This window comes from Macrotis lagotis, chromosome 2, assembly GCF_037893015.1.
Source record: "Macrotis lagotis isolate mMagLag1 chromosome 2, bilby.v1.9.chrom.fasta, whole genome shotgun sequence".
In the NCBI taxonomy this organism is placed as follows: domain Eukaryota; kingdom Metazoa; phylum Chordata; class Mammalia; order Peramelemorphia; family Peramelidae; genus Macrotis; species Macrotis lagotis.
In genome coordinates this window covers 186,633,317-186,655,656 of record NC_133659.1, presented here as the reverse complement: position 1 = coordinate 186,655,656, position 22,340 = coordinate 186,633,317, and the positions used below count along the sequence as shown (strand labels likewise).

General features: G+C 38.6%; 1 protein-coding gene across 5 annotated transcripts in view; it reads left to right on the top strand.

Moving 5' to 3' along the window:
* Nucleotides 1-22,340, top strand: part of ODAD4 (outer dynein arm docking complex subunit 4) — a 60,956-nt gene that overhangs the window by 16,329 nt on the left and 22,287 nt on the right. For all 5 annotated transcript variants that reach the window (XM_074223911.1, XM_074223910.1, XM_074223909.1 and 2 more), the window contains one exon: nucleotides 2,618-2,704. In XM_074223911.1, coding sequence (XP_074080012.1) covers nucleotides 2,618-2,704 — 87 coding nt within the window. The remainder of the gene's footprint in view (nucleotides 1-2,617; nucleotides 2,705-22,340) is intronic.

The window sequence follows — 22,340 nt, the reverse complement described above, 5'->3', positions numbered from 1 at the left end:
AGAATAGACATTAAGGAAGCAAAAATATCCCTCTTTGCAAATGATAAGTTGGTATTCTTGGAGAACCCTAAAGAATCAACTAAAAAACTATTTGAAATAATTAACGACTTTAGGAAAGTTGTAAGATATAAACTAAATGGGGTGGCTAGGTGGCGCAGTGGATAGAGCACTGGCCTTGGAGTCAGGAGTACCTGAGTTCAAATTTGACCTCAGACACTTGATAATTACCTAGCTGTGTGGTCTTGGGCAAGCCACTTAACCCCATTGCCTTGAAAAATCTAAAAAAATAAAGATATAAACTAAACCCACATAAATCAACAGCATTTCTTTATATGACCAAAAAGCCCAGCAGTAAGGGATGGAAAGAAAAATATCATTTAAAATAACTTAGATAATATAAAATATTTGGGAGTCCAACTGCCAAGACTAACCCAGTAACACAATTACAAAACACTTTTCACACATTTAAAGTCAAGATAATTTGCTAATTATTTAATAGGAATTGGGTCTTCTCCTTATATATAAAGTGATCAACAAGACATCTCTCTTAAGATGAGAAGACCTCCTTGGCTAGCAGCCCTAGTTCTTCATAAAAAGGAAGCCATGTGTAAGAGTTCCTTATCACATAAAGGAAACTTAAGCTTCTTTAACAAATGGCACGCCTTTCTTCTGGTTCCCCATTTCTCATGCTAGTATGGCTCTGTTGTCTTTCCTTCCTTCTGGCATTGCTGTTTTTCTCTCAAAATCTGGTTTTGTTTTTATGCTTCTTGTATCTGTGCTCTCAGCTCTGGCATTTCATGACACCTTCCTTGGTTATTGGATCCCCATGCACTTCCTAGGCTTCAGATCTGGTCTGACAAATAAGACCTTCTGACCTCATGCCCGTAACCCTGGGCAAGTCACTTTACCTCTGCATGCCTCAATTTCCTCAAATATAAAATGGGGATAATAATAGCATCTACTTCACAGGGTTGTTGTGAAGATCCAATGAGATATTAAAAAGTGCTTAGCTGGCATATAGTGGGTTTTTCAGTTGTTCACACCTGTCCACCTCTGCATGGCCCCAAGGACCATAGTATCCCAGGCCCTTCTGATCCATGAGATTTTCTTGGTAAAGATACTGGATTGAGTTGCCATGTTCTTTTCCACCTTTTGTCAGGACTCTTCACTATGACTTGTCCATCTTGCCTAACCCTGTCTGGCATAGATCAATGTTTCATTGAGCTATGTAAGCCCCTCTGCTGCCATAAGGCAGTGGTCCTGAAGGGGTGACACATGCTTATTCTCTTCTAGAATGGTTTCCTTCAAACTATTTCCATGTCATTGTTTAAAAAATTTCAATGGCTCTATGGACTTTTTGCATCAAGTTCTGCCTAGTTTTTTGGTACTCTGAAATCAGGTCTTATACAAGCTATCTAAGCTTCTGACCTACTTTTGTGCTGTTCCATCCTCACCAAGGTAGTATCCTTTCTTACTCTCTGGTGACTCTGCCATGCTCTTACTCCTCCCTCCCTGCCTTTCCTTTTGTCATATCTCCTTGCCTATTTTCTGTCCCTCTACATCTTTCCCATCTTTTGAGATCTGACTCAAGTCCCAATTACTCCATCAACCTTCCCTCATTACTTTTCCTTCCTTCTTCCCCAATCTCTTCCATCACGCAATTAACTTCAGTATCTCAAAAGAGATGTATGTGGGCACTATCTTCCCCTACCTAGACACTAATTCTTGTGCTTCATGGCTCATAGTTTCATCCTTGATATGACCAATCAGGTGAATCACTTCTCCTTACTAGTCCTTACATGATAATCTATTACCTACCCTGAAGTCAAAACCTTTCTGGGTTGATAGGACCTGCCCATACTTGAGTTGTCTTAGGATGGGAAGAACCTAAAACCATCTCCCAACCTTGAGGAGGCCATATAATTTAGCACTTAATCATTTACTGTTTGATGTCTCTCAACTTTTTGTAATATTGTTTTTTTCCTCTCCAACAAGGTCCTGAACCTCCTTTGGGTTAGAAATCTTGGCTCTTTCTTGAATATTCTCAAAGGACCTGGAACAATATTGAGCAATGCTTATATGCAGTTTAATGGATAGGATTGTAGTAGAAAGATACAATCAAATTGTAAAGTATTCTGAAAGCCATTTTGATGAATTTGGACTTCATCCTAAAAGACATCAGAAGCACTTGATATTGAGCAGAAGGGAGATGTGATGAAAGTGATGAACTTTTAAAAAGTTCAGACTGGAAGAGACAGAGATTCAAAGAGAGTAGGCCCTGAAGGCAACAGTTAACTGACATCTGCTATAATCCAAGTACAAGATGATACTTGTCCACCCTATACTGGTAGGCAATGTGGTCCAATGAAAAGAAATCTGGTTCAATCCTATCTCTAGCATTTATTACCTGTGTGATCTTGCAAATCACCCAACTTCCCCAAGTCTATTTCCTCATCTGTAAAATGAGATGACTGGACCATCTCCCTTCTGTGCTCCAGCTGTGATCCTATCTATAGGCTGATAATAGTAAGAATGGACCGAGATAAAATGTGCAATGCATAGCTAGGGGCTGGTTTAGAAGTTTAAATAAGCAGCATTTTCAACTCTTTCCCCACAGTGATCTGCCTGATGCCAAATCTCGAGCCCTGGATAACATTGGCAGGGTCTTTGCAAGAGTTGGAAAATTCCAGCAAGCTATTGAAACGTAAGTGAACTGATGTGGTCAGCCCTGGGGGTTTCCCCCATCCTGTAGTGCTCGACTGATGATGGAATCGAGCTGAGAAGGAGGTGAACAGAAAGACCTACAGAGCTCTGCTCATTCTGTCCTATTTTTTGAAGGTTGCTAAGAGGCTCAGTGAATATAGTGCTAGGAGTTAGGAAGACCTGAATTCAAATTCTGCCTTAGACACAGACTAGCTGTGTGACCCTAGGCAAGTCATATAATCTCTCAACCTACGTTTCCATGTCTATAAAATGTGGATGATATTAATAGTATAGCACTTATCTCTCAGAGTTGTGATGATCACATGAAATAACATAGATGGAATGCTTTGCAAACCTTTAAGCTCTGTATAAGTGGTAACTGTTATAAACTATTATTGTCCTCCAAAAGTTTATTTCCAGGTAGCTATTAGCTTTAAACTAGTTATATGTAGGTATGTTTCAGACACCCTACAGAGTAACTGGAAAAAAAAGGCACTAGCAAGACTTCACAGTTCCAGAAGGTCTTTGCCTAAGAGCCCAATTTCCTAATGGCTAATCAGTGCTCAAAAGTTAATAAGTACCTGTCACAGAACGATCTCAGTTCCTTGTGTTGAACACTAAGCTAGGTGTTGGGGCAGGGGGGACCAGGGCAGCAAAAGAATGGTGAATGCCACATGGCCTTTCTTCTCCTGGAGTTAACAGTAGAAAATGGGAAGGAGACAATTCCAAAGGGAAGTGGTAGGGAAACTTTGGCTAGGAAATAACCACAGACTTGAGATAGACCTGATTCCAGCAACAATGAGGAGGGTGTTTAAAAGGTCAAGAGAGAGGGGCGGCTAGGTGGCACAGTGGATAAAGCACCGGCCCTGGAGTCAGGAGTATCTGGGTTCAAATCCAGTCTCAGACACTTAATACCTAGCTGTGTGGCCTTGGGCAAGCCACCTAACTCTGTTTGCCTTGCAAAAAACCTAAAAAAAAAAAAGGGCAAAAGAAGACTCTTCTTCAAAGTGAACTCAACCAAACCAGTGATTTTTCCAGGACAGAACTGACCCATAAACTACTGGGAAAATGACCAAAAGGATAAAATACAGCTCAAATGCTGACCAGACAAGGGACCAAAAGCCAGTTATCTCAACAGTGGTGATTTCCATGCCTTCACCAAAGTCCAGAGTGATTAAATTGTGATTAAAAGCTCAAGAATACAAAGGCCCACCCCTGGGAACAGCCATATTCTTTTACTGTCTGATGACTTGGGGGAAGGGGTGACTACAGAAGTCTGGCTATCTAATGGTGGTAGGAAAGTCAATCAGCAAGTATTTATGGAATTTGCCATATGTGCATAAGGCAAGGTAAGGTGAACTACCTTGTGATTTATTTGTATTATTATCATTATTATCATCATTATTATTATTATTATAACTTATTGAATTATATATAGTGCTGAAAGGTTTGTAAAGCACTTTGCTTTATGCTTGACTCAATCAGACCATATAGCATGATGTGACAAACAATCAAAAGGAGGTCTTAGACCAGACTCTTTCTTCATTTTTTCCTTGGAGAGATCAGGATTCTCATTTCACCTTTAGGAGATTACCTCCACCTGACCTTTTACTTTGTCTCTAGTCAGGTTATGTTTTGCCCATAAGAAATAGAAATACCTAGTCACTTTGTGACCCTGAATAAGCATAACCTGAATATTACTGTGACTGTGAGGGTTTGGAAGTTCTTTTGGTTGAACATAGAAAAGGGAGGAATATTCACTCTCTCTCTTCTGTCCCCAACCTTTGGAATATGGACCCTGCCAATTCTCTATACCCTTTCCCCTCCAACCAGGTATGGCCTGTTTTCTAATCTCTCTTTGTCCCACCCTTAGAGAGGGACTTCTTTGCATTAGGATTAAGGAAAACAATGGAGAAGGCAATTGGACCTCCACAGGGCCCAAAAATATCCCTTCTTCCCTTAATTACACTGTTCAACTGCTTTCTCAGTTTTTGCTTAGGAGAAAAAAAGAGGACTAGATAGATATGATTTCATTCATTTTTTTCTCTACTGTTGGAAAGTTTATAAAATGTAATTTGATTCTAACGCACTTAGCTCAAGATTTCCTAAATGGGAATCTTTACTCCTACCTCCCACCTGGATGTTTAGTAGATAGATAAAAAAAACAGTTAAGATAGACCAAAGATAGCTGGCAATAATGCTGATTAAGCAGGATCTTTGAATATTCTTTTATTTTAATTTATTTTTTGTTTTTTGCAAAGCAGTGGGGTTAAGTGACTTGCCCAAGGTCACATAGCTAGGTGTTAAGTGTCTGAGGTTGGATTTGAACCCAGATCCTCCTGATTCCAGGGCCAGTGCTCTATCTACTGTGCCACCTAGCTGCCCCCCTGAATATTCTTTAAAGAACAGGAAAACTTTGGATTTCAAATGCATCCTCTTAGACAGCAAGAGAGAGGAAGCTGGCAGGCAGGCATCAATGGGCATCTCTTGATTGTAAAGTTAGCAGTTCTCAGTAACTCAAAGTCCCCTCCTTAGGGTGCCTCTGGTTGTCTCAGGGCCTGGCCACTGAAGGTAGAGGGGGTTGTTACTCAAAGAACATTGGTTGAGGTTCCCCAGCTGTATCCACATCCTAGCTCTCTGCCACTGGAATCCCTAATCCTATCTGGATCTGAAATCAAAACTGACTGCCTATGTTATTGTGAGGGTTCTCAGGAACTTAGGTCATCCCTAGTTCACTTTTTGATCTTCAAGAAAACCTTGCTGGAAGATGAGAGGAGAGTAAACAATTTTTTTCAATGGACAGCAACAATCCTCTTCAGAGGCTTCCTCAGATGCTGAAGATCTGACTTGTGCAGACTATAACTGGCCTCCAGGAGCCCTGTTAAAATGAATATTGTACTGTTCTTAAGGAACTCTCATTCTAGGAACCTTTGAATCAAAGGAGGCTCTGTGGAGAGGAAGGCCGTATCTTTTTTTCATCCTTGTACTTGAATAGAAAGTGTAAGCTTCTTGAGGAAGGGAATTGTTTTCCGTTTTGTCCTTGTGTCCTCGAGGATTTGCACTTGGTAGGGACTTAATAAATGTTTGTAGAATGAATTTATAAATTAATGAATGGTAGGCACTTAAAGCTTCTTGTTTTGTAGTGACTGTTGAGGCAGCTATGTGGTGCATGGATAGAGCACCAGCCCTGAAGTCAGGAGGACTGAGTTCAAATTTGATCTCAGACACTTAATAATTGCCTAGCTGTGTGGCCTTGGGCAAGTCACTTAACCCCATTGCTTGTCAAAAAAACAAACCAAAAAAAAAAGAGAATTGTAATGACTGAGAGAATAATTCCCACTAAAACAGAAGGAATTCAGAGAAGGCCATGATCAAATTTTTTTTTATTTTTTTATTTTATTTTTTTTTAGGCTTTTGCAAGGCAAATGGGGTTAAGTGGCTTGCCCAAGGCCACACAGCTAGGTAATTATTAAGTGTCTGAGGTCAGATTTGAACCCAGGTACTCCTGACTCCAAGGCCAGTGCTTTATCCACTATGCCACCTAGCCACCCTACAATCAAATATTTTAATCATCACTTTTACAATCTTTTGTACAGTTCACAGAAATTCTAGGATCATAGGATCCTAGGTTTAGAGATGGAAGGAACCTTAGAGGCCATCAAATCCAATCTCATTTTACAAGGGAGGAAATTGAGGCTGAGAGATATAATGTAACTTGTCCAAGATCATACAGGTATCACATATAATAGGGATAGGCCATAAATGAAGACAGAGATTTGAACAAGTATCTAACTCCAAACCAGAGTACCTTTCCTCTGCTCTAGAAATTTCCTTCATACTAGCCACAGAGATGGAAGGAGAGCTCCAACTCCTTTCTCTGAGGTCATTCAGAAAGCCATAGGGTCCAAAGGGAGGGAAAGAATCATTCACCTTCAAGTATAAATGGCAGCAGGAATGCTTCCAACCCCTAGAGGGCAGCAAGCTCACAAAAGAGAGTCTAGAAGGCTTAAAGGAGCTAGGAAACCTAATAAGCATGGAATTTCTTAAAAATTACTCTTATTAAAAAACTATTTTTTTTTACGGTGAATCAGCATTTTCTCTTCACCCCACCTCACCTCCAAATGGGGGGAGGGGGAAACAACAAACCTTTGTAACAAATAAGCAGAGTTCAACCTGCTTAGCCATGACCAAACTCCAGGCAGGTACCTCAAGTCTGTGTCCTCTCCAGCAGGAGGTGGGAACCTTGCTTTATCATGAATCCTCTAGAATCAGAGTTGGTCACTCCATGGCTCAGAGTTATACAACCTTTTCAAAGTTGTTGGTATTTCTAGTATTGTTGTATAAATTCTTCTTAACCTTGCTGTGCCTCAGTTCATACAAGTCTTCTCAGGTTGCTTCAAAACCATCCCCTTTGTCATTTTTTACAGCACAGTGGTATAAAGTGACTGTTTATTCAGTCAACCAGTATGGACCAGGGTGAGGGAACAAAGCACAAGTGGTTTGGTGAGGTTTGAAAAATTCAACAAATTCAGTTCTTTAACAAATATTGATTAAGCTTTAAGAATTTATTAAGTATCCCAAAATATGAGAGACATAATGTGAGACCTTAGGGAAACAAAGGCAAGAATGAGATGTTCCTTACCTGGAAGCTTACATTGTGTAAGGGAGGACAAGAAAAAACACAAATAAGTTAGTACAATACATGATAAAATGTTAGGGATGGGGGTGATGGGTGGCTGTGGGCAGGAGGAAATATCAGACAAGGAACTCTAGGAAAATTTGAGGTGAGAGAGAATATTGGTAAGTGGGATATCAGGGAAGGCCTTATGAAAGAGAGGGCCTTTGATTTGAGACTTGAGGGGGAAGTAAGGATTATGAAAGTCATAGATGAGCCTAGGGGGAAGTGAATGCAAGGAGGTAGGAGATGGAATATCAAGTTGGGGATAGCATGTAGCTGCCAAAAGGACTGGTGGGCAGTCACCAGTGCCTCTCAGTACGAACTTTTGAGAGTCATGGGGATTTTCATGTGTTTTTATCCGAAAAGACAGAGTTCCTTCCCTTTATCTTGGGGGGTTATGGGAGCCCTCTATTACATCAGTCAGGTGTCTATTGAAAGTTGATGGTATCTACATGGCCCAGTGGATAGAACTCCTGGCTGAAGTTCAAATATTAGCTGTGTGACCCTGGGTAAGTCAATTAACTTTTTCTCTGCCTCAGTTTTCTCAGCTGTAAAAGAGTGAAAGAAAAAAAGAGCACCTTCTTCGGGTTGTTGTGAGACTCAAGTGAGATAATAACCATTAAGTGTGGTATATAATGCCTGGTTCATAGAAGATGCTTTATAAATGTAATCTATTATCATTATCATATTTTCTACTGTCTGTCTTTATTATTATTCTATTAAAAGATATCACCAAGGCTTACATAACTCTGTACTAGTTAACTTGTATCCAGTTCCTTTCCAGCCAGATTTTCCTGCCTCTCTCCACACAAAAGTTTCTCCCCCCCAACCTCTGTCTCAGTAAGTTTCCTCATCCTAGTCAAATTGGAGTTTCTTGTTTTTGAACTTAGAGGGTACATACAGCCTCAAGTGGTACTTCCCACTGAGTAGTCTTAGGTTGTTTTTATTTTGTTTGTCCATCTCTCAGCACATTCCCACCTCCCAACCAAGAATAGACCAGACACACACTTTGCCTTGAGGCTTAGAGCTATGACAAGAAACCGATAGAAACATGGGACAGGGGCAGCTAGGTGGTGTAGTGGATAAAGTACCGGCCCTGGAGGCAGGAGTACCTGGGTTCAAATCCAGTCTCAGACACTTAATAATTACCTAGCTGTGTGGCCTTGGGCAAGCCACTTAACCCCGTTTGCCTTGCAAAAAAAAAAAAAAAACCTAAAAAAAACCCGAAACAAACATGGGACAGGCATGGGACCAAACTGTCTATCCCACAGACTTAGAACTGAAGTACCTTAGAGAACATATAATCACAACACTTTTTTTGTAGATGAGAAAACTGAAACTGAGAGATGCTAAGTCACCATTTTATTTGAGGTCACATAGTAATATACAAAACCCAGATTGCAACCTAGAATTTCATAATTGGAAGGAGCCTCTGGAACATTCATTCCCTCCAGGGTCTGAATAAGATTCCTTCCTACAACATACCGCACTAGTCATGTCTACTTGTGAGGAAGTTTTCTGGTTATTTCATACCTAAGTTTGGCTCCCTATAACTTCCACTCATTGCTCCTAGTTTCACCATTCAGAACAAAAACAGTTCCTTTCTAAATCTTATGTTCTTTGTGACATAATTATTATTCCTCTGAGGTAGAATGGAGATGAAGATCATGACAGAGACTGGGACATTTGAATGCGAATATTGAAGTCCCCAAAGAAGAGGAAGGCAAGGGTTTAAATAGGGAAGACAAATATAGTCAGGTACTGACAGTTTTGAAAAAGGAAGCAAAGTGACCTGTGGTCTAGATTCTAAGATGTAGCATCCTGGTTGCCTCCTGTGGATACCCTCCATCTTATTATCATGACTCAAGCTTATGTTCTAAGGTAGAACATTCAGTAGATTACAGTGACTTCAGTAGATTACAGTAGCATCCCTACCTGGAATGGCCTTTTGCACACAGAGTCCATTATCTAGGTGTCCCAGAGGAAATGGTGCCCAGGTCTCTTGAGACAAATCAAGGTTCCTCTTCACTTTGGCTTTATCCTGCATGGGAGAGACATTCTGTCTAGAACCTTCAGTCAAAATTCCACATATGGTAATGCCAAAGGAAAAAAAAAATTACCATTTGTACTCAATGTTTTTAGGATTAAGTCAGTTATGACTTCCTAAAGATTATTTGAGGTAATACTTATAGAAAACTGAATTTTCTATGTATATATATACATATATATATATGTATATATATATATATATACAGTTTGAGTTAATATTCAAGAATAGTTGAGCAATAATAATAATGGGATCTCTTCCCTTCAATGGATATCTTAATTCTTAACCAACTGCTTAGGAAACTTTCTTAGATGCGTCAAGAACCCACTATCTTCCAGGGTGGAAAAACAATCCAATCTTAATCTCTTTCCCTAAGAAAAGCCTTTTTATCCTCAAACTATCACTCACATTTACTATTTTCCCAAGAAATATTGTTTATTTATATATTCAACTTTGCTAAAAAGGAAGTTTTATAATATGCTTCCACAGTTGTTTTGCTCCATTGATTCCTCAACCAAGGACATACGCTAAATGTCTTAAGGCTGTGGTTCCTTTTATCATCAGTACAGCAAAACCAACTTGTCTCATGAAAGTTTAAACTCAGTTCAAATTCTCTATTGAGGGTGAACAATCCAATTTTTGATGAGTTCTGCTTCATAATAACAGAATGAGTCAATACTGAAGAATCCGAAAGCAATGTCTCTATGAATCTTTGGCCTGCTTCAAGGTAGTTCTATCTCTATGGTAGCTTTTTTAACTACTGATTAAGATTCCAAATGTCAGAGGAATCTGCTTTCATAGACTATATTCAACATAAAAATCAAAATCAAGGCACTTTTTGCCCTCTGTTCCAAAGGAGATTTCTATACTCCCCAAACTTGCCTTAGGACTCCTGGCCCAGCTTGATAAGCAGGCTTCCTACCTGATGCTGCCCTTGGAATAGGTCATGCCCAGTGTACCTGTGATGGGAACAGTGCCAGAAGCAAAAGTCCTTCTGAGCTCCTCTACTGCTTTTCTGGGTAAAGAAAAAAATGATCAGAATGCCCTTATCTCTTTCTCTACTACATTCTTTATTCAAGAGGACATACACAGAACAATGTTTCAGAGAAGTCCGTTTCTTTTTTGAGAACTGACAAGTAAACAGACTATTTAAAAAAAAAAAAACAAGGAATGGAAAAAAAGCCAGTGCAAAGCAGAAGATAGGAGGGTAGAAGTTTCATCATTTTGGTTCATGGCAGACAGAGAACACTAACCACTGGAGCAGCAAGCTCTTGTCCTCATGTTTCTTTCCTATTTGTTCAATGGCAGTGTTCCTGACAGCAGTGGTGGCTGTAAAACTCTGAGTAATGGGTCTATCATCCCTTTTCTCTTCCTTCCCCATGTTCCCCTATGTTCCATGTTCCCTTGAGCACCTTTCTGCTCCCTTCTTTTAGGACAAAAGAAAGGATATCAAGTATTAAGCACCTACTATGTGCTTAGTACTTAAGTCATTATGGTAAGTAATGAGTATACAAAGAAAGGGAAATTAGTTTCTGTTCTCAAAGAGCTCACATAAAACAGGGAACTCAGCATGCAAATAGTTGAGTGGAAGAAAGATTGAAATGGGAAGATGCCTGAGAAATGAAGACTAAGCAGAAAGCTATAGTTCTAATCCAGGTGTGAAGTGATGCTAGTAGTAATGTTAGGGGAAAGAAGGTTTCTTCTTGGCAACAGATTGAATTTGGCAGGGAGCAGAGGATTAAGAGAGAGAGAAAGAAATCAAGAATGACACATAAGTTGTGAGTCTGGGTTATTGGTGTGGGGTGGAGGAAGACACCCTGGACAGTAACAGGGAAGTTAGGAAGAGGGAAAGTTTCAGAGGGAAAGATAATGAGTTTGAATTTAAATAAATTGAATTTAAAATGTCTATAGGATATCTGTTTTGAGACTGGAGAGAAGTAAGGGCTGGATAAGAGAGATTTAAGAATCATCTACATAGAGATGATATTTGAATCCCTGGGAGCTGTTGAGATCTTCAAGTGAAATAGTATAGCAAGAGAAAAAAAAGAGACCCCAGGACAGAACCAAAGGTTAGTTGGCATGACTTGGATGAAAATATAAAACAAAAGACTTTAGAAATAGTCAGACAAGAGCATGTGAACCAGGAAAGTGAATAGTCACAGAAACCTAGAGAGAAAAGAAAGGATCAGGGTGATGAGGGAAATCAACTTTATCAAAGGTTATAGAGAAGTCAAGAAGGATGAGAACTGAGAGAAGATCTTTAGAATTTGCAATTCCATCATTGGTAACTTTAGAGAAAGCAGTTTCAAATGAATGATGAGATTAGAAGCTAGGGACTGATTATATATGACCTTCCTAAGGAATTGATTGCCACTGGGTGCCAATAGACCTAGGTTTTTTTGAGGTTGGGAAAGAAATGAACCTATTTGTAAGTAAGGAAACAGGCAGTAGAAAGGGACATATGCAGATTAGTGAGAAAGTTATGATAATAGAAGTTACATTGGAATGGAGTAGGATCACTTGTATAAATAGAGTGGTTTACCTTTGTAAGGAGAAGGACCATCTCTTAGAAGGCCTCTGAGTGATGTGAGGAGACCAGGAGGGAAGAAAAGGGAGATCTTAAGGTGCTCTAAAGAAAGAGGCTAGGAGGTTTGAGAAGATATGAAAAGATTTGGAAAAGCCAAAGTGGAGAGTGGTGTAGTGGGATGCTTAGGGAAGTAGAAAAGGGATTGTCTTGCTGCAGGGACAGTTGGTGCAGCGCAGTTGAGATGATAGAACATTAATTTGAAATGAACCCCTTCAGCCATAGTCTTCCTTGGTTTCTTGATCTTTACAGCTTTAGTTCCTGAATTAAAACTGTATCAGGTCCAGCATCTATCCTTAACTGCACTTCTTGTTGATCTGGTCATTGAGGTTTCATCTCACCCTGAGCCATCAAGGTTCCTGAGCTGACTTTCACCTCCCAGGATCCTTTGAGGTTTGAAGTACTGGATCTTTAGGACTTCTTTAGCATCACAAGGCAGAGCCTCTAATAAGCTATCCTGGACACTACCAGGGTCACTACCTTTTCTGTATCTTTAGGTCTTGAATGCTACACATATCCCCAGACTCTCTTTGGTTACAGGGAGGCTAACTGACTTTTTTTTTTTTTTTGTTGGTTGTTGACTTCACTGTCAGCCTCCTTTCCTAGTTATTGCCTGAGGGCTTCTGGCAGTAGGTCTGGATAGAAAAATGTTACTCACCAGTTTCTCACTGGTTTGCCTGATTATTATTTGGTGCACTACAAATGTCAGAGTTTTTTCCCAGATTCATTTTGTGGGAGCTGTGTAGCTTGTCTTCATTCAAGCAGCCAACTTAGGTCAAAAGAGGACCCTAGAGACTTCTGGCTATGTGTCCAAGGTTGTCATATAAAGCTTTCATAATCACAGAGCAATAAGCTCTGGGAGCACCAACTGATTCCTGGTACCATGTGTGGGTTAAGGAACCCTCTCTAATAGTGGTTATTGGACAACTTTAACTTCTGTCATTTTTTTCAAGTTATTTTCAGATTTGAGTCATTTGGCCTCATTGTCACTTCTTGGCTTGTTTTATTTCTCATAGTCCTTCCTCAGCTATCTGTGAATGCTAATCACAGACAACTCAAGCAGAGGATATTGGCTTATTGAAGCAAGGTTCACATAGAAGAATACCATGTTCTCTGGAAATCCCAAACTTTCAGCTGCCCTCCCATTTGTTTTTTTTAAAGGTTTTTGCAAGGCAAATGGGGTTAAGTGGCTTGCCCAAGGCCACACAGCTAGGTAATTATCAAGTGTCTGAGACTGGATTTGAACCCAGGTACTCCTGACTCCAAGGTCAGTGCTCTATCCACTGTGCCACCTAGCCATCCCTCTCCCATTTGTTTTTTTTTTTTAGGTTTTTAGGTTTTTAGGGGTTTTTTTTTTTTTGCAAGGCCACACAGCTAGGTAATTATTAAGTGTCTGAAATCAGATTTGAACCCAGGTACTCCTGACTCCAAGGCTGGTGCTTTATCCACTACAGCCACCTAGCCACCCCCTCTCCCATATGTTCTTTTTTTTTTTTAGGTTTTTGCAAGGCAGATGGGGTTAAGTGGCTTGCCCAAGGCCACACAGCTAGGTAATTATATTAAGTGTCTGAGACCGGATTTGAACCCAGGTACTCCTGACTCCCAAGGCCAGTGCTTTATTCACTGCGCCACCTAGCCGCCCCTCCCATTTGTTCTTAACCCAGCTCCGTGGGTGTCGCATATGGCCTTGTCTCCTTTAGGTTCAGTGTTGCACTTTCAGGCTAGGGCATCTGCATCCATATTAGTCTTTCCCGGCTGGTATTGCATGCTGAATTCACAGTTGGTTAGCATGGCTGTCTGTTTCTGGTAAGCATCAGTCAGAGTATGTTGGATTTTTGTCAGTCTACATTTGCAACATCATTCCATATACATAGGCTTTGAACTTCTCAGTGGCAGCCCATTGCAAAACCAAGAATCCCAACTTGTATATAGGGTAATGAGTCTTGCTATAACTAAAATTAGCAAATACAACTATTTTCTGATGAACATGTTCCTTTAATACAAGCATTATTCTCAAGCCCTCAAGCTGAAATCTGTCTTCAGGACAAATGGCTTGTTTTGAGTCCAGCATAGGTCACCACTGATCTATATATAAGGTCTATATAAAAGGCAGTTTACTGAATTTTTGAAGTTTGTTCATATATATATTTCTATACATTGGTCTTTGGAAGGTCTTGTAGATTTTAAAACAACTTTACATTTTTTTTCTTTTTCTGGATCTTTTCAATGACATAAGTGAGGGAGGTAATTCAGTGGTTTAGCACTAGCAACATAATTTTCAAACAGTTTGTGATACCATTAGACCACAAATCTTAGAAAAAGTCTTGGCCAAGCCTGAAACACTTCTGTCTTCTCTGTGTTATGCTGACATTTTGCTGAGATACTATATGACCTACATTCTTGTTTGTTTTTTAGCAAGGCCATGGGGTTAAGTGGCTTGCCCAAGGCCACACAGTTAGGTAATTATTAAATGTCTGAGGTCGGATTTGAACTCAGGTGACCCTGACTCCAGGGCCGGTGCTCTATCCACTGCACCACCTAGCTGCCCTGTGACCTACATTCTTGATAGAGGCTTTATAAAATGGTTGCTTGTCAGTTGAAAGCTTTAGGCCATTTTCTTCCTGACGATCTAATACTTTTATCAGTGTATTAATATATACTTGGGAAGATTTAGAATGCCATCATCTAGTACAGAGGAAGTTGGCATTTTCCTTTATCTTGCCTGAGGAAAAAAAGCCTAAGGAAGCTCAGATTTGGGGCGGGGCCCCTTGTGTTCAGTATTTAAATAAAAAACCTAGGATATAGTTGGGGTGATAAATTCATCCTGGACACCAGTGCTAGGATAAATTACAGCCCCAAGGTAGGATCAAACAGAAAGAAAGTGAGAAGAGCAAGCTTTATTGAGGGAAGATACTCATTGAATTAAAGAGTAGAGAAAGGGGATGGGGATGGAGATGGGGATGGGGCATGGGGTCCTGGATGGACTCCCAACACAAGGAAGTAGGATAGGCTTTCACAGGATTCTTGCTGAGGTCAAATAAGATCAGACATGGAGGGCAGGGACCTTAGGCCTAGAAGATTCAGACCTGGTACTAACTCATGCTGGGGGTAGAATGTTAGAAAAATTGGCAGTAGTAGATATTCATCCTCCCTGTTAGCAGGAAAAGGGGGCTCCCTAGATTACTGACAAAGTGACTTAGAAATTTTTGAGCTTCCTTGAAGCTACTTCATGTTGCCACAGAGGAAATTACTGTATTCCTAACAATTAGCTTCTCATGTCCTTCTGGGGTCTTCCCAAAGACCCTGATATTACCAAGGCTTACTCAATACCTGAAGGTAGTTCATGTTTTCCAAGTACCTTCTCCATCATTTTCTGGAAAGTGGCAAGTGCAAGATACGTTGGGTCATATAGTCAAACTAAAAATCCAGCTAGACAAATGAAAGCAGTTTTCTAGGAATTTGATTAAGAGTCCAACACTGAGAAACATGGGTTAACTACCAGTAATCTAGGCACTGGGGATAAGTGACTTGCCCAAGGGCACACATCTAGGTAATTAAGTGTTTGAGGCTGGATTTGAACTCAAGTTCTCTTGACTCCAGGGCTGGTGCTCTATCCATTGCACCACCTAGCTGACCCTTACCTTAAATTTTTAGCTTATTCTATACTAGCCCAGTTTGATTCTGTTGTTAAAAGTCTGATGGTCTACACAGAAACATTTTTTCTATTGCCACCAATATAGGTAATACATATATATTGCTGAATTCTGTAATGATGCCATTGACCAGAATCATTCATCATAGACAAAGGAATTTTCTTAGATCATTCATAGAATGATTGGGAAACAGTGAGATAGATCCTATTGTTTATTTTGGGATATGTCCTGCATCTATTCTTTCAGTGAGAACATACTTGTCTTTTTTTTTTGTTGTTCAGCTTCTTCCTCAATTGATCCTTCCATTCTTCTCATACTGGGGAATCAACTGGAGTCAGATTTCTCAGGTCATGGAACTCCTGGGATGTTCATTGTGACCACTTGCCTCTGTTCCCCTTTAAACATCTGCATAAGCTTTCATGGATAGTGAAAGTATTTGGGGTATTGGGTCCCATCTTACAGTTTGCAATATCCTATTACAGTCCTGAGTACATTAGTATTCTAATTAATGCTCCTGCTCCATTGATAGACAGCAAATCTAGGTATATGTCCAATGTGTCAACTACCCTGTTGACAACTCCAATTTCCTTAAGAAATTACAAATTCACTTTGATATATCCAAGAAATGGGGAATTTTTATTACTCAGTCCTCCAGGTTCAAGTCTATTCAAAAGTTTTATAGGCATTTTCTCAAATGTCTCTCTTAGAATGACCAGTACACAGTGGTCACTTTCACCCTATATCTTTAGTCTCACTGTTGCTTCTGTGTAAAGCCTATGAATCCAGATGTAATGGCTTTATAAGAAATTGCTGATGAAATTGTGCTTACTCCTTTTGGGGTCAAGGGTAACCTCCTTCACTGCCTTACCTTCTTTCCCCAGTGCTGCCCCAGTATTTCTGTTCACCAAAGCAGCATTCTTTTTTCTTTTCTTTTTGAATCTGGATCTCTCTCTGTTTTGCCCCTCTGTAAGTCAGGAACTATTCACCAGGCTGATCCCATAATTAATCATCAGAGGAGCTTTGACCTGCTCCATTTTTGAACTGGGTCAGTTTTTTTAATTGTTTTTGAATTTTACAATTTTCCCCCAATCTCACTTCCCTCCCCTCCCACTCCCCACAGAAGGCAGTCTGATAGTCTTTACATTGTTTCCATGCTATACATTGATCAAAATTGAATGTGTTGAGAGAGAAATCATATCCTTAAGGAAAAAAATAAAATATAAGAACAAAATTACATAATAAGATACCCCTTTTAAAAATTAAAGGTAATAGTCTTTGGTCTTTATTCAAACTGCACAATTACTTCTTTGGATACAGATGGTATTCTCCATCACAGATACCCCTAAATTGTCCCTCATTGTTGCACTGATGAAATGATCGAGTCCATTAAGATTGATCATCACCCCCATGTTGCTGTTAGGGTGTCCAATGTTCTTCTGGTTCTACTCCTGTCACTCAGCATCAGTTCATGCAAATCCTTCCAGGCTTCTCTGAATTCCCATCCCTCCAGGTTTCTAATGGAAAGAACTGAATTTCCTCTCCTTAGTCAATCTGGTGGTGATGGGATATCATCATATTGATTGCAAATTTAGTGTAGATTCCTGATGGGTTTAGCAACTAGAACACAAAATTCCTCAGTACAAGCAGTCTTATCAGCCTCAGGTTCCCTAGTAGCTGGGATTATAGTCATGGTCAAAGCTACATTCTCATGAGCATGTATCCATCACACTCTTCTCTACAGTTGTAACAGGAGGTAGATCTGCCTTTTCAGTTTACTATTGGTGCTAGTGTCCCCAAGTTTGTCTGTAATGATATTACCTCATCCTTTTGCCTTGAAAGAAGAGTTCTGTCCAAGGTCTGCATTTTCACCAAATTTTCGCCAAATTTGCCTCTGTAGGGTCTATCTCCTGCTTAATTTCATGGTTCTTAGAGGAGAAGATGACTCTCTGGTATTTGGATTAAGTTTTTGTCATATAAATTATAATTGTTCAAATGCTTTCATAAGGTTCATCAATTTGTCACAGATCAATGACTGTTGTAGTGCTTTAGCAGTCTTTAGGAATAACCTTTAGTTAGGCTAACTCTGTAGTCCTTTTACTCCTTAGACCAATCTGAGTGGTCTCTTCATCCCAGACTTTTCTCTGAAGTACCTAGAGGCTGTTGATAGTGGTGGTAGTAGTTAGTTGTGTCAGATTTTTGTGACTGACCCTATTTGGAGTTTTCTTGGCAAAGATATTGGAGTGGTTTGTTATTTCTTTCTTCAGTCCAGTTTACAGATGAGGAAACTGAGACAAACAGTTGATCTGCCCAGGGTCTCATAATGTCTAAGACCAGAGTTGAACTTGGGTCTTCCTGACTCCACGTCCAGCACTCTATTCAACTGTACCAGCTAGCTACTCTTTTTATGTGTCTCTGATTTCTAAAATCACAATAATTTTCAACTAAGATAATTCCCTTTGGCCAGTACAACATTCTGTGGTGTTTAGGACTCAAAGTATCATAAAGGGGGTTGTTCTGTGTTACAACCCAGTACAAGAAACAAAGTTCTGAAGTCAGTGGGAGTTAATGGATAACATGTATGTGTGCAAATTAACATCATTCCATTTGTATTTCAATAGGAACTATATCATAACTAGTGTTTTGATTTTATCTATTTAAATAAGTTTTTCAAATTGGACTACAGGCTGCTAGTGGGCTGGAGGCACCTACCAAGAAACAGGAGGACAAATGTAAAATTAAGAAAGACAAAAATGTAAATTATTAAAATGAACTAAAATAAATATCAAGCCGAAAACTTCATGAGAGCAAAAGGAAGTAAAACACATTAAAGGAAATAAAAATATACCTTAAAAGGGAAAAAAATGTTAAAATTGTAAAATTCAAAAAGCAGCCAATCTAAATTTAAAAATTGAATAGCTAGCAGATTTTTCTAGTAAGAGTAAGCTAAAGTTTTTTAAATTCAATTTTATTTTTCAGTTTCAGATTCTCTGCCTTCCTCCCTCCTTTTTTCCTGCCATTGAAAAAAACAAGAAAAACAAATTCTGTTATAAATATGCTTAGGGCTACAAAACAAATTTCTTCCTTATTTCCTAAAAGAAACTATGCTTCATTCTGTATTTAGTCTGTCACCTCTCTATCTGGAGGTGCATAGCATGTTCATCATGAGTTTTCTGCAATAGTAATTGATCCTTGTTGTTTAGAGTTCCTAAGACTTTCAAAGTTATTTGTCTTTACAATGTCACTATTGTGTAAATTCTCCTGGTTCTGCTCACTTTACTTTGTATCAGTTCATGCACATCTTCAGAGAAAACCACTTCCTTCATTTATTCTGAGTTATTCCATCACATTCGTATACCATAACTTATTTACCTTCCCCGGTTGATGAATGTCCCTTCATCACAGAAACCATCATATAAAAAAATATATTTTTGTACATATGGGTCTTTTTTGTCTTTAAAAAAAATCTTTTTGAGGTATAGACCATAAGCATATTTTATTAAAGATTTTTATTTGACTTTTACAATTCCCCCCCCATCTTACTTCCCTCCCCCCCCATGGAAAGCAATCTGTCAGTCTTTAATTTGTACAGTGTTGTACACTGATCCAAATTGAGTGTGATGAGAGAGAAATCAGATCCTTAAGAAACAAAAAGTATAAGAGATAACAAGATCAGACAATAAGATATCACTTTTTTTTAAATTAAAGGGAATAGTCCTTGAATAGCTCAAATAGTTCAAACTCCATGGCTCTTTATCTGGATACAGATGGTATTCTCCATTGCACAGAGCCCAAAATTGTCCCTGATTGTTGTACTGATGAAATGAGCAAGTTCATCAAGGTTGATGATCACCCCCATGTTGCTGTTAGGATGTACAGTGTTTTTCCTGGTTCTGCTCATCTCACTCAGCATCAGTTCATGCAAATCCCTCCAGGCTTCCCTGAAATCCCATCCCTCCTGGTTTCTAATAGAACAATAGTGTTCCCTGACATACATATACCACAGTTTGTTAAGCCATTCCCCAAATGAAGGACATTTACTTGATTTCTAATTCTTTGCCACTACAAACAGGGCTGCTATGAATATTTTTGTACAAGTGATGTTTTTACCCTTTTTCATGATCTCTTCAGGGTATAGACCCAGTACTGGTATTGCTGGATCAAAGGGTATGCACATTTTTGTTGCCCTTTGGGCGTAGTTCCAAATTACTCTCCAGAAAGGTTGGATGAGTTCACAACTCCACCAACAGTATAATAGTGTCCCAGATTTCCCACAACCCTTCCAAAAATGATCATTATCCTTTCTGGTCATATTGGCCAGTCTGAGAGGTGTGATGTGGTACCTCAAAGAAGCTTGAGTGTTTGTATTTCTCTAATAATTAATGATTTAGAGCAATTATTCATATGGCTATGGATTGCTTTGATCTCCTCATCTGTAAATTGCCTTTGCATATCCTTTGACCATTTGTCAATTGGGGAATGGCTTTTTTTTAAAAAATATGACTCAGTTCTCTGTATATTTTAGAAATGAGTCCTTTGTCAGAATCATTAGTTATAAAGATTGTTTCCCAACTTACTACATTTCTTTTGATCTTGGTTACCGTGGTTTTTTTTCTGTGCAAAAGCTTTTTAATTTAATGTAATTGAAATCATCTTTTGTTTTTGGTGATGTCCTCCATCTCTTCCTTAGTCATAAACTGCTCCCCTTTCCATAGATCTGACAGGTAAACTAGTCTTTGATCTTCTAATTTGCTTATAGGATTGTTTTTTATGTCTAAATCCTGTGTCCATTTGGATCTTATCTTGATAAAGGGTGTGAGGTGTTGGCCTGATCTAAGTTTCTTCCATGCTAACTTCCAATTTTCCCAGCAGTTTTTATCAAAAAGAGAGTTTTTATCCCAATAGCTGGACCCTTTGGGTTTATCAAACAGCAGATTACTATAATCGTTTCCTGCTATTGCACCTAGTCTATTCCACTGATCCACCACTCTATTTCTTAGCCAATACCAAACAGTTTTGATGACTGATGCTTTATAATATAATTTTAGATCAGATAGGGCTAAGCCCCCTTCTTTTGAACTTTTTTTATTAAACTCCTAGAAATTCTTGATTTTTTAATTTCTCCATATGAATTTACTTACAACTTTTTCTAACTCATTAAAGTAATTTTTGGAATTTTGATTGGTAGGGCACTAAACGGGTCGTTTAGTTTTGGTACAACTGTCATTTTTATTATATTAGCTCTGCCTATCCATGAGCAGTTGATATTTGCCCAGTTATTTAAATCTGATTTAATTTGTGTGAGATGTGTTTTATAATTGTTTTCAAAAAATTTCTGAGTCTGTCTTGGCAAATAGACTCCCAGGTATTTTATACTTTGAATGGGATTTCTCTTATGAGGGTTTATTTTATATCCTGCAACTTTACTAAAATTGCTAATTGTTTCCAGTAGTTTTTTGGATAATTTCTTGGGATTCTCTAGGTAGACCATCATGTCATCTGCAAAGAGTGAGAGTTTTGACTCTTCCTTCCCAATTCTAATTCCTTCAATTTCTTTTTCCTTCTCTAATTGCTGAACATTTCTAATACAATATTGAATAGTGGTGGTGATAATGGGCACCCTTGTTTCACCTCTAATCTTATTGGGAATGCCTCTAGCCTTTTCTCATTGAATATAATGCTTGTTGATGGTTTCAGATAGATACTGCTAATTATTCTAAGCAACAGTCCATTTATTCCTACACTCTCTAGTGTTTTTAATAGGAATGGGTGCTGTATTTTGTCAAAAGCTTTTTCAGCATCTATTGATATGATCATGTAATTTCTGATAGGTTTGTTGTTGATATAATTGAGTATAACAGTTTTCCTAATATTGAACCAACTCTGCATTCCTGGGATAAATCCTACTTGATCATAATGTATTATCCCAGTGATAACTTGTTGTAATCATTTTGCTAAGATTTTATTTAAGATTTTTGCATCTATATTCACCAGGGAGATAGGTCTATAATTTTCTTTCTCTGTTTTAACTGTTTTAACTTTTTAGGTATCAGCACCATATTGGTTTCATAGAAAGAGTTAGGCAGAGTTCTATCTTCCCCTGTTTTTCCAAAGAGTTTATAAAGAATTGGAACCAATTGTTCCTAAATGTTTGGTAGAATTCATTTGTGAATCCATCAGGCCCTGGAGATTTTTTCTTAGGGAGTTCAATGATAGCTTGTTGAATTTCTTTTTCTGAGATAGGGTTGTTCTCCTCTTCATTTAACCTGGGCAACTTATATTTTTGTAAATATTCATCCATTTCACTTAGATTATCAAATTTATTGGCATAGAGTTGGGCAAAATAATTTCAAATTGTTACTTTAATTTCCTCCTCATTGGTGGTGAGTTCACCTTTTTCATTTATGATACTAGCAATTTGGTTTTCTTCTTTCTTTTTTTTTAAATCAAATTGACCAGGGGTTTATCAATTTTATTGGTTTATTCATAAAACCAACTTTATTTATTAATGCAATAGTTTTTTTGCTTTCAATTTTATTAATTTCTCCTTTAATTTTTAGCATTTCTAATTTGGTATTAAATTGAGGATTTTTAATTTGCTCTTTCTCTAATTTTTTTAGTTGCATATTTAGTTCATTGATTTCCTCTTTCTCTAATTTATTCATGTAAGCATTTAAA